This window comes from Hyla sarda, chromosome 6, assembly GCF_029499605.1.
Source record: "Hyla sarda isolate aHylSar1 chromosome 6, aHylSar1.hap1, whole genome shotgun sequence".
Lineage (NCBI taxonomy): Eukaryota > Metazoa > Chordata > Amphibia > Anura > Hylidae > Hyla > Hyla sarda.
The window spans coordinates 250,313,413-250,326,740 of record NC_079194.1 but is presented as its reverse complement, the minus strand read 5'-3'; the positions used below and the strand labels follow the sequence as shown (position 1 = coordinate 250,326,740).

At 44.0% G+C, this 13,328-nt stretch overlaps 1 protein-coding gene across 2 annotated transcripts in view; it reads left to right on the top strand.

Moving 5' to 3' along the window:
- AP2A2 (adaptor related protein complex 2 subunit alpha 2) overlaps nt 1–13,328 on the top strand; it is a 97,410-nt gene that overhangs the window by 51,012 nt on the left and 33,070 nt on the right. For both annotated transcript variants that reach the window (XM_056526908.1, XM_056526909.1), the window contains exons 8-9: nt 11,705–11,855; nt 12,359–12,527. In XM_056526908.1, the coding sequence (XP_056382883.1) occupies nt 11,705–11,855; nt 12,359–12,527 (320 nt within the window). The remainder of the gene's footprint in view (nt 1–11,704; nt 11,856–12,358; nt 12,528–13,328) is intronic.

Genomic DNA, 13,328 nt, shown 5'->3' with positions numbered 1-13,328 from the left:
GGGGCACGGAACATAAGAGTATGGGCTGTCAACCCCTTATCACCAACGGCCAGTGCCTGGAGGTTGTACCCTGGGTCCCCCACTTGCCCCTTCTCGCCCCGCTATCTCAGCCTGGTATGACGCAGGGTGGCCATAAGCTGGCTGAAGACTTCAGGGTGAGTATAAGATGATGGAGCCGTGGTTGAGTATGTACTACAACCCCCCCTTCCCCCATTCCCTCCCTCTTGCTCATCTAGGGGTCCCCTTTCTCTCATGTGCCCAGCTCCTCAGCTGCCATTACACGAGGCTGTGCTGGGCCGGACCCCTCATGGCCTCTGGCGCCATTCTGGAGGGGACAGTCCAGTGAACCTTCCCCCCCCCCCCCCCCCTCTTCGGGCCATGCATTTCTAACCCACTTGTATTGCGGCCAGGCACATTACCTCGCCACGTTATCTTCACTACTGTCCGGAGACTCTATGCTGCTGCCCCAGTTTCAGTCTATTTGACAGTGGGTCTCTTTCCCGCACAGCCACCTGCTTTACCAGTGGGGGCGTTATCTTCCCGCTTACTACCTTGTGCGGCCAGGTGCAGTGTCCTGGCCGCGTTCTTTATTAGGCTGACCGGAGACCTACAGCTGCAGGCAGCGGGTCTCCGGTCCCACGCAGCTTACCACGTTCTCAGTGTGGGCACACCAGCACGCTTACTCATATCTGCTGCGGCCAGAACTGACCGGAAACTTACAGCTGTAGGCAGCAGGTCTCCGGTCCCCGGCTTACTCCTATCATTGTGGCCAGGCGCAGTGTCGTGGCGGCAGACTTACAGCTGCAGACAACGTGTCTCCGGTCACACGTGGGCGGCTACCCCTCATTGCGGGCACACCAGCCTGCTTACTGCTCCCCATGCGTCCGGGCACTTCCCAGGTGGGGGATGGAATCGAGGGCGGCTTTATTCCTTCAGTCACCTTGTACAGTGGCCTGCTTTAGACTATTTACATTGTCAGTTGAGGTATGCCTCTGGCGTATCTATTTTCTGCAGGGTTCTCACTCTGTCTGGGAACATATGCGCACCGACGTGGCGGGTTACTGCCAGGGATTTCTCGATCCCTCGGAAACTGTCGGGGATATATACAGTGTCGACCACTGAGTGCAATGTCATGCCCGTCGTGCACATGGCTGAATTCCAGTCCCTCCCTACCGAGGCAAGGCCCTGGTCAGGTGCCCTTGCAAGAGTGTTTTTTGTATTCCTTGCAGACGCTAAGGACACTCCGTCAGGTCTGCCAGTCATTCTGGCGTGTCATTCTGTCAGGTCTGCCAGTCATTCTGGCGTGTCATACGATATGATTCCCTCTGCCACAGACTGCCGCATCCGCGGCTAAGGCTCTGGATCCTCCCGTCTAGTGCGAGGTTTCCGTGGAAGTGTCCCTGGGTGGGCATGGATTGGTTCTGATGTTGATATGCCAGACAGTAGTCTCGTCTGTCACTCATCTCTCAGCTGCCTCATCCGTGGCTGTCACTCTGGTACCCCACTGCTGATGCAAGGTGTCAGATGGAGTGACCCATTGTCTACTATGGACCCATACCAGTAAGCCAGACAATGGTCTGCGTGGTTTCCTCCACTGACTGCTACTCATCACACAGCTGATGTATCTGCGGCTGGAGTTCCAGTACCCCACTTCTGTGCGTGGTGTCCGAAGGAGTGACCCGTTGGATACTATTGACACATACCAGTAAGCCAGACAGTGGTCTGCGTGGTCTCCTCAGCCGCCTGTCACTTAGTATCCCTGCCATCAGCTGAGTAATATCTATGGCTCCTAGGCCTCCCTTCCCTCCCACATGCAGCAGTGGAGCACAGTGATCGCCTATCTGGCTGTCCCCTTTTATCCAGCATCTGGAAGTGTTCTTGTTCAAGCCAGACTGTTGTCTACACGGTCTCAATCGCTGTCTGTCTCCCAAATCTGGGCTGCCGCGGGCTTGGTCAGGTTTTCCGTACCTCTCTGCTGGTGTAAGAACTATGGGTGAGGGTCCTTGCAGGTACTAGGAGCTGATCAGTCAGCCAGACATTCATCTGCTGCGTCTCTTACACCGCCACCACTTTCTGTAGGGGGGTTCGATGGAGTGTCCCTGAGCATTCAGGAATCCTATACCAGTCCGCCAGACGGTTGTCTGCATGGTCTACTACTACTATGTCGAATCCACTACCATAAGCTTCCCACACCATGGATGGTAGTTCAGGTTATCCACTGCCAAGGTGTAGTTACAGGTAAGTCTCCCAGTGTTGCTCCATGGGCCCTATACAATACACCACAAACTGGTTTGCGGGGTTCCCTCCTTTATCAGATTCCTCCCTACATGCCTGCCGCTTTCACGGCTGAAGGCTGGTAACCCACTTTCTGTGTGTGATTCTGTCTACAGCACCAGGTGTGGCCATGGCCTCTATGTTAGATTTGGTTTGCAGCTGTTCTGGTCATCGATTTTCTGCACCAGGCTTCTCCACAGCCAGTCTCCATTCTTCTTCTTTCTTTTTTCTAGTGTTTTTCTGGTCTCCACCTTCCGTATTCTCCTTCTGCACAGGCATACGCTGCTTTCCCTGGGTTTTTTTCCCCCCTGCCATGTTCTCTTGACTTGGTTGACTCTGGATAGGGTTCTCTTGATTGTGCCCTTTTCCATTTTTGTTTCCCAGCCGGGTTAGCCTACTGTCTGGTTCTGTATTCCTTGGAATTGATTCCTACCTCCTCCTGGAATGGCTCCAGCCCTTCTGGCTTCCTAGTCGACCTTTTCTTGTCTCTTTATGGAGCGTAGCTTTGGAGTGTCTACATAGGAGAGTCTCTTCCTTGGCGTCCTAGTCCTTCTCCATGGACGGGGGTTATTCCGGGAGCTCAATTTGTGGGCCTCGCTTGTCTCTGCCCGGGGTCTCGTCTGCATGCCTTGCGGTCGAATGGGTTGGGTTTCAGGACTGATTTCCCTTTTGCTGTTGGTTGTTTTTCCCTCCCCAGGGGACTGCTTTGGTATGTCCCATCAGTATAGGTGTCCCCCAATGAAGAACGACCGAGAAAAGGAGATTTTTTTGTACTCTCCGTAAAAGCTTTCTCGTAGCCTTCATTGGGGGACACCGCTCCCACCAATTTCTTCATTCTTTGTCCGGATTTTCTTTTCCGGTTCTTTTTTTTTTTTTTTTTAAATATACTTTATTCACGGATCCAGAACATGTACAAAGCATATATGACAAAGGTGCATTGTAAACAGTCAGAATCTTGAACAACAATACAATGTCAGAATAATAGGTCAGAAAGTATCGTCTAGATCCAAATCTCCCGAGGAAAGCTGCACCATCCCCACCCCGAGTACAGTGTTTCCAGTTCTTTTTATCTGGTATTCCTTTCTGGGGTCCTTGGGACATACCATATTTATCGGGGTATACCACGCACCGGCCTATAACACGCACCCTCATTTTACCAAGGATATTTGAGTAAAAAAAGTATTTTTACCCAAATATCCATGGTAAAATGAGGGTGCGTGTGTGCTCGTGTATACCCCGATACACCCCCAGGAAAGGCAGGGGGAGAGAGGCTGTCGCTGCCCGCTTCTCTCCCCCTGCCTTTCCTGGGGTCTAGAGCCCTGCTGCCGGCCCTTCTCTCCCCCTGCGTCGTTGTTATGCACGGCGCATAGCAACGACGCCGGGGACGCACGCCGGAGGCCTGCAGCAGCGCGGACCCGACCCAGGTAATTATGCCACCGGGGATGGGGGGAGGCAACGGGGCAGCGGCGCCGGCAATGGGTGCCGCTGCCCTTTCTCTCCCCCTGGCTGTCGGCGCCGCTTCTCTCCCCTGGCTATCGGCGCCGGCAATGGGGCGCCGGCACCGATAGTCAGGGGGACAGAACGGGCAGCGGCGCCGATAGCCAGGGGGAGAGAAGGGCCGGCAGCAGGGCTCTAGACCCCAGGAAAGGCAGGGGGAGAGAAGCAGGCAGCGACGGCCTCTCTCCCCCTGCCTTTCCTGGGGGTGTATCGGTGTATAACACGCACATAGACTTTAGGCTAAAAATTTTAGCCTAAAAAGTGCGTGTTATACGCCGATAAATACGGTAATTCTTTGTTGGCTTCTCCTACTGCTTGGTGACATCCTGCCAGGGAGAAGCTGACTTTTTTTTCCTAGTGTTAGCGCCTCTTAATGGCAAGAGCATATGCCCATCAGTAAAGGTGTTCCCCCAATGAAGGCTACGAGAAAGATGATTTTATGGTGAGAACAAAAAACATCTCCCCTTTTTTTTTATTTTTTTAGGCACCCTTTTTTTAAAGACTCATATTTTACTTTTCCTGGACAACCTTATTGACCTTGTAATGCCTATTAATTGCATATATTTTTTTTCCAAAATCTTTGTTTACTCAGAATAGTACTAAGCGTAAAATGTTCGGAACATCCGCCTGAAAACACAGACGGACATTCTGCACACCTGCATGTTCCGTCGGCACTTGTACTGTTTGGAAATGTACACTCTGCATAGAGTTAAATCCATTGTGTGCGTGGTGCAGCAGAATCCCATTGAAATCAGTCGAACTCTCCGCAGTGGAATTTCTGAGCATAATATTTCTGCAAAATTCTGCTCAGAAATTCCTCCATGTGAACATGACCTGAGGAGGATCCAGCTGTTTTTTTGCTTTGAATTATTGTACACAATAAGGACCGTGACCTAGTTCAACAGATCAGTGAAAGAGTTAACGTGTGGATGTAAAAGTGTTCTCCTTGGTGACAGTAAGATTTGGGATTGAAGGGGAAGTGCTGCTCCTACTCACCTTCAGAAGTAATCCAGGTAGACCTTAATCTGCATTTGTAAGAACCCTTTATGGGTTACGTTTATAGAGAGAAAGATTGAACTTCTATAATATGTGAGTTTTCTGACATTTCTGACATCCAAAGATAGTTTGCTTTCATGTCATACTTTACCGGGGGGAAAACTGTCCAATATTTCTCTTCTTTGGTTTTGAGTGATTGTTCCCTTTGATGTTCGATCGAAAGGGAAAGGGATGGCAGGCACTGGGATTATTTCAAAGTCTTATATGTGTTATTCCTGCAATAGAATTTTTTTCTAAATAAGTGCCTTACAAATACTAGACAAACCATACTAATCTGCCCTGGTCCCCTGAATCCATGGTTTTGTCAAGGCCGGGTTCACTCTTCTCTCTGCTGCTTTCTATGAAATGCTGACTCTCTTGCTTATGTGGGAATACTATTTAATATATTAGATCTTACTACGATGTCAATAAGATAGCCTTTTCTTACTTCAGATCATAAGTGGGGGATTTTGACTTCTGATGGCCTGTGACCAAATAATTGAAGGGGTCACACACTGTGCCTAGTACTGCAGCTCTGTCCCATGCAAGTGAAATTGGCCTTGGCTGCAATACCAACACTCGCTCCTTTAATTAAAGAACTGATCTTTTGGTGTGCCAGAAGTTGTACTCTCACTAATCTGATACCAGTGACATTACTTAAAAAGTATCTCAGGTGTGAGAAGAAATACGTCCACGGCACTCGTCTAATATCCAAACTTTATTAGCAGCTAGGGCAGAACACAGGCACATTAGCTGCTAATAAAGTTTGAATTCTAGACGAGTGCCGCGGACTTATTTTTTCTCACACCTGAGATAATTACCTTTGCTGCTGCTGGTCTGCTTGAGTACCGCCCGGATCCCACCCAATGTTCCTCCGTGTACCTGCCGTGCCCCGTTGCAAATGGTGAATAAGTTAAGATAGTGCCAGGGTGATACCTTGCTTTGTATTACTTAAAAAGTACCTGTCTGATCATCCCCCCCGCCCTACACAAAAAATAACTGTTATATGTTGCTCAGTACCTCATCCTGATCATGTACATATCATTTTTGTGTGTCTACGACCAATATTTCTCTCAGAATTGCCTTTATTTACTTGCCATCATTACTCAGTGAGGTTTCTGTCCATGCAGAGGCATGGGGCGTGTCCCTCTCCTCATCACTGTGGTGACTCCTCCCCCTCTCTCACTCTGCTGACTCACAGAGGCTAAGTTTCGACTTTTTTTTATTTTTTGCGTTTTTTCTGGCGTATTTGCATTAATTGACAGATCGCAACAGGTGTCAGAAGTGACACCCGCTGCGATCTGTCTTTTAATGCAGGTACTGCAGCTCCCTGCATGGAGCAGAGTGTGCTCCATGTTGGGAGCAGTAGCACCTGCAGTAAGGAAAGATCACAGCGGGTGTCACTCCTGACACCCGCTATGATCGTCCTGTATAATGTATAGATGCGAGTGGCCGGTCACTCTTCTCTGGTCCCCTGCACTGCCATATATATATATATATATGTATGTATGTGTGTATGTATATATGTGTGTATGTATATATGTGTGTATGTATATATGTGTGTATGTATATATGTGTGTATGTATATATGTGTGTATGTATATATGTGTGTATGTATATATATATGTGTATGTATATATATATGTGTATGTATATATATATGTGTATGTATATATATATGTGTATGTATATATGTATGTGTATGTGTATGTGTATGTGTATGTATATGTGTATGTATATGTGTATGTGTATGTATATGTGTATGTGTATGTATATGTGTATATATGTGTGTATGTATATGTATGTATATGTGTGTATGTATATGTATGTATATGTGTGTATGTATATGTATATATATATATGTGTGTATGTATATGTATGTATATGTGTGTATGTATATGTATGTATATGTGTGTATGTATATGTATGTATATGTGTGTATGTATATGTATATATGTATATGTGTGTATGTATATGTATATATATATATGTGTGTATGTATATGTATATATATATATGTGTGTATGTATATGTATATATATATGTGTGTATGTATATGTATATATATATGTGTGTATGTATATGTATATATATATATGTGTGTATGTATATGTATATATATATATATGTGTGTATGTATATGTATATATATATATATGTGTGTATGTATATGTGTGTGTATGTATATGTGTGTGTATGTATATGTGTGTGTATGTATATGTGTGTGTATGTATATGTGTGTGTATGTATATATGTGTATATATATATATGTGTGTATGTATATATGTGTATATATATATATGTGTGTATGTATATATGTGTGTATGTATATATGTGTATATATGTGTATATCTATTCATATTTCCCGCAGAGAGTTGTGATTGGCTGGAACCATCTGGCCAATCACAGCTCTCTGCGGGAAATATGAATCTGTGATGTGAAGAACTTCACATAGCAGAATGCAGTGCAAGGGAGTGGAGAAGAGCAGCCGTGCCACCCGCTTCTCTAGAAGTGACATGAGGCGATCTGTCTATTAGGACAGGTACTACTACTCCCATCATGGAACAGTAGTATGGAGAACCTGTTTTATCATGAACTTTTCACCTTTTTTTTTGTAAATTTATGTCCTTTTTTTGGCCCCATTTTTAGGAATGCAATGTACGTGGTGATATTCTCATATCTGTGTTGTCTGAAAACGCGTCTGACCTGTCATCTGCACATTGTCTCTGCTGCACTCTGTTTATATTGTAGACATACAAAGATCTGGATCTGCTGGCTGTGTGTATCTGTAGGATACTGGGGGAGATTTATTAAAACGTACAGATGTGTCAAATAAAAAAGCAAATGTGCAGTCCAGCTTCATGGGGTACTCTAAGCTAGTTTCTCTCAGCAACAATTGTGCCCATAAGGCACTAGATTCCTCCTAATCCCTACTCCTATAAAACATAACTTTTATTATTTTTAAATTAAATTATAATCAAACCAGGAGAATTGTTAAAATCGCCACTAAATCCACTGGATGGGATCCACTATCCTTCCCAGTATATATATCTTGCTGTTCCCATTCGGAAACTAGTTGGGAGGGATTTCAGCACTAACCATAGTATATAGCATAATATAACTAGTATAACAAAAATGTATCTTATTAACAATATTGAAGGCAGTTGCACCTGCAGTGTGCACCGCCTTTCTCTTTCTTAATTTGCCAGTGGGCATTAGTGCAATTAAAACCATGAATCTGCTAACATAGTTGTTGCTCTAAGGCTGCTTTCACACTATGAAGTTCACCCGTTAATAAACAAACGTTATAATGTATTGTTAACAAATGTTTAATAACGGGCGAAGTAACTGATGCTAATGGCTGAATAATGTCTGTCCACATAAAGGGCATATTCATCCGTTAAGACCCGTTATAATATCCGTCATGTACGGACGTTTTAACACCTCTGCCTACAGACTCCCACAGCCAGGACTACTACTCCCATCATGGAACATACTTGTTTCAATGATGGGAGGAGTAGTTCCCCGGCTGCGGGAGTCTTCTGGTGGCTGGGGAGGTTACATTAGTGTTTGTACAACTACCCCATCATGGAACAGTCTGTTCCATGATGGGGGTTGTAGTACAGGGGCTGAGGGATTGATCGTACTGGGTCTCACTTCTGATACTTTATCCGATCAGAAGTTATTAAGCAAGGGAGTGGGTGGCATGCTCCGCAACCCTGCGATGTACACAATGTATTTTTTACTTTCATTTTTAAATTCCCCGCGGGGAGCCTTGAATGGCCGTGGGGAATTTAACCCCTTAAGGACTCGGGGTTTTTCAGTTTTTGCACTTTAGTTTTTTCCTCCTTACCTTTTAAAAATCATAACTCTTTCAATTTTCCACCTAAAAATCCATATTATGGCTTATTTTTTGCATCGCCAATTCTACTTTGCAGTGACATTAGTCATTTTACCCAAAAATGCACGGCGAAACGGAAAAAAAAATCATTGTGCGACAAAATCGAAGAAAAAACGCCATTTTGTAACTTTTGGGGGCTTCCGTTTCTACACAGTGCATATTTCGGTAAAAATTACACCTTATCATTATTCTGTAGGTCCAAACAATTAAAATGATACCCTACTTATATAGGTTTGATTTTGTCGCACTTCTGGAAAAAATCATAACTACATGCAGGAAAATGTATACGTTTAAAAATTTCATCTTCTGACCCCTATAACTATTTTATTTTTCCACGTACAGGGCGGTATGAGGACTCATTTTTTGCGCCGTGATCTGAAATTTTGATCGGACTTTTTGATCACTTTTTATTCATTTTTTAATGGTATAAAAAGTGACCAAAATACGCTTTTTTGGACTTTGGAATTTTTTTGCGCGTACGCCATTGACCGTGCGGTTTAATTAATGATATATTTTTATATTTCGGACATTTACGCACGCGGTGATACCACATGTTTGTTTGTTTTTTTTTTTACACTATTTTATTTTTTTTTATGGGAAAAGGGGGGTGATTCAAACTTTTATTAGGGAAGGGGTTAAATGACCTTTATTAACACTTTTTTTTTTTTACATTTTTTTTGCAGTGTTATAGGTCCCATAGGTCCCATAGTGTTATAGGTCCCATAGGGACCTATAGCACTGCACACACTGATCTTTTACACAGATCACAGGCGTGTATTAACACGCCTGTGATCAGTGTTATCGGCGCTCGACTGCTCCTGCCTGGATCTCAGGCACGGAGCAGTCATTCGCCGATCGGACACCGAGGAGGCAGGTAAGGGCCCTCCCGGTGTCCGGTCAGCTGTTCGGGACGCCGCGATTTCACCGCGGCGGTCCCGAACAGCCCGACTGAGCAGCCGGGTCACTTTCAGTTTCGCTTTAGAAGCGGCGGTCGGCGATGTGTGGTATTAGCCGCGGGTCCCGTCCGTTGATGAGCGCCGGGACCGCCGCGATATTCCCTCTTCATATCGCGGGAGCCGGCGCAGGACGTAAATATACGTCCTGTGTCGTTAAGGGGTTAAAAGGGATCCCAGCTGGGTTTTTAAAATGGACAATGTGAGGGGACATATGTATATTAAAAGTATTGGGGGGGGGGGGGGGGCGGCATAAAGCGCTATATATCTAGCTGATTCAATAATACAACTTGCAGTTAATGAAGACCCCGGAGCAGGGTGGGATTTAATCTAAATATGCAATAAGCCTCTCTTGTATTCAGGCGACACTGAATATCTCCTCCATGTGAGGGTTTGACCCAAATCCAAAAATGATTTATCAAGTCTATTATTGCACTATATAAAATGTCTGGAAGATTGTGAAATATTGCGACCACCATTATGTGCTGTCATTTAAGTGTTCCAGCTTATAATTTGGGAGTAGTACATCCTATATACATCAGTGAGCTGAATGATATAGACTACATGAGTGCTATGACAGAAATATGATGTTTAGTCACTGACTTGATCCGTGCATGCAAGGGGACTACATGTGCATTATTTGTTCCTGAAACCCCCACCCATTTATACAGGCAGCCAGGAGGCGCATAGAAGTGTACTTCACTCTCTGGCTTGGTGCTCAGTCTGTCTCATTAGAAGTCCATGAAGTCTGACAGATTGAGTGCCAAGGAGTAAGGCACACACTGCCTCTTGCGTCTCCTGGCTATATCTTAAAATTGTGGGGGTTACAGATCCAAACCAATTAAACTTTTGACAGGTCTCTGTGACTCTCTAACTCTAATGGACTCCAGTATAAGTCACTGGCGTTCTTAAGGGTCTGTTGAGATATATGTAGAAGATTTTATAGTGTTGTGAATCCGGTTATAAATGGATACCATGAGCAGACCCTTACATGGCTACACAATTTTTTCTACTTCTTTGAGACAGATTGGGACACTGCTTGTACGGTAATTCCATCTGATAGTGTTATATTTGGGAATTTCCATTTGATACAGTTTCTAAACATATATAGTTCACATACCTTTTACATAGTTTGTAAGGTTAAAAAAAAAAAAGTCTTATCGAGTTCAACCTACTGTGTTGTTCCAGTGGAAGGCAAAAAACCCCTATGAGGCTAATGCCAATTGCCCCATGACAGAAGAAAAATTCCTTCCCTACCCCAATATGGCGATCAGGATAAATCCCTGGATCAACGTTCTATCCACATAAATCTAGGATCCATAACCTGTAATATATTTTTTCTGAAAAATCATTCGGGCCCTCCTTGAACTTATTTTTGAGTCAGACATCACAGCATCATGTGGCAGAGAATTCCACAGTCTCACTGCTCTTACAGTAAAGAATCCCTGTCTGTGATGATGGTGAAACCTTCTTTCCTCTAGACGTAGAGGATGCCCCCTTGTCATGGTTACCATCCTCTGTATAAAAAGATGATCTCTAGAAAGATCTTTGTACTGTCCTTTCATATATTTATACTTTTGTGATCAAATCGCCCTTAAGGCAACTATTCTCCAAACTAGATAACTCCCAAATTGAGAAGTTTCCTATGATGTCCTTTAAATCAATCCGAAGCACAAGGTTCCCCATGCCTGTTCCTAGATTTGTAGTGTCTGTCTGTGCACTTGATAGATTGGCTTCTTTTTCCCCATAGGTATTAATAGAGAATAGCTATGGATGCACAACTGCTTCTTTGCCAGTAGTTGGACGCTGTCTCGGATTAGACGTCTATGGTATAGGCAATGAACGTTCACTAAATATCCCAACAAGTGCTGGCATTTTCATTACTGCTTGCATATAATATGTAGAAGCAAGTCTGTTTTCTAACACTAGATAATCTGTTTAGAGCTAAGCTGGTGTTGAAGATATAACTTATTGGCATTGGTGGTATGTGTGAGGATTGCATATTTTCATGGTTTCATGTTGCTGACACTTGACTATCTTGCAGAGGACCCTGCAGTCCGAGGAAGGCTGACTGAATGCCTGGAGACCATTCTAAACAAGGCACAAGAGCCCCCCAAATCCAAGAAAGTGCAGCACTCCAATGCCAAGAATGCTGTGTTGTTTGAGGCGATCAGTCTCATCATCTACCATGACAGGTAAGTCGGGGTTTTAGGTAAACATTGTGTTGCTTAAAAGTTCACTTTACAGATGTCATTGTAGAGCTAGAGGAGTGATTCCAGAGGTATATTGACCTTGATGTACTGCCATCATATTGACCTTGATGTACTGCCATCATATTGACCTTGATGTACTGCCATCATACAGCTTTCTATTGCCACTTCACCCTCTACTTAGTAGTTATATGATTCTGTATTTCACATATATGATAAATCACAAGAACAGATCCCACCTGTCAGATCCCATCCCGTACTTGTTTTGCTGTACATCAGTACATACTCGATAATTCCCTCAGCAAAATTTGAAGAGTGAGAGGTTGACCAAGACCACCTTACTCCATAGCAACCAACCTCTGTTGTAGCTTTAAATGCCACCTGCATTCAGGTCTTTCCAATTCTGCAGCTCCGAAGGGAGATTTCAGCACTACAGACTACCAGGCCATTACACATAGCCCATGTGTCTCTTCTGTCCTGCTCTCCAGTGAGCCCAATCTGCTGGTCCGGGCATGCAACCAGCTGGGCCAGTTCCTGCAGCATCGGGAGACCAACCTGCGCTACCTGGCACTGGAGAGCATGTGTACCCTGGCTAGTTCGGAGTTTTCGCATGAAGCGGTCAAGACCCATATTGAAACTGTAATCAATGCACTAAAGGTAAGCACGGGTGACAGGGGGGGTGGATTATTTTTAATCTATTTATGTATTTATTTACATTTTTTAATCATATATATATATATATATATATATATATATATATATATATATATAATAAATTTAATGGGAAAAAACTACACTAATACATTGTCATTAGCCAAAAATGTTTGGGTTTTCATGTGACTCAAATGGCCCTTATTTACTAAGAGTGGAGTGGAGGCTTCTTTGTGGGTTTTAATTCCCAAAATGTATCCTACAATTTATTTTCCACGGTATTTACCAAGGTTTAACTACATTTTGCTTTTTGGCTTTTTTGATTTTTTTTTTTTTTAACACATGCTCTGATCTGTAGGATTTTCTTTAGCTGAAATGGTGTTTTTTTATTTTTATTTATTTATTTATTTTTGAAAATGTCGGCAGCACGCCCCTTTTGAGTGGTCACGAACCCTTTTCCAGACAGCCACACCCCCTTTTCGGGTTTTCTCAGTAAAATGGATAGTTATCTGGGTTTTTTCAATTCTGGCGCAAATTCTGGCACAGACAGAATTTCTGGCACAATGCGCCAGAATCTGTCTCGTAACTGGCCAAAATATGTCTGGTATGCAATAGTAAATGAGGGCCAATATGTTAGCACTAGTCTGTGCCATATTACTGGCTGATGATACCTCCAGCTGTTGCAAAACTACAACTCCAGTGTTTCCCAACCAGCTGTTGCAAAACTACAACTCCTAGCATGTTTCCCATGTTTTGCAACAGCTGGAGGCACCCTGGTTGGGAAATACTGCACTAGACAGTCAGAAG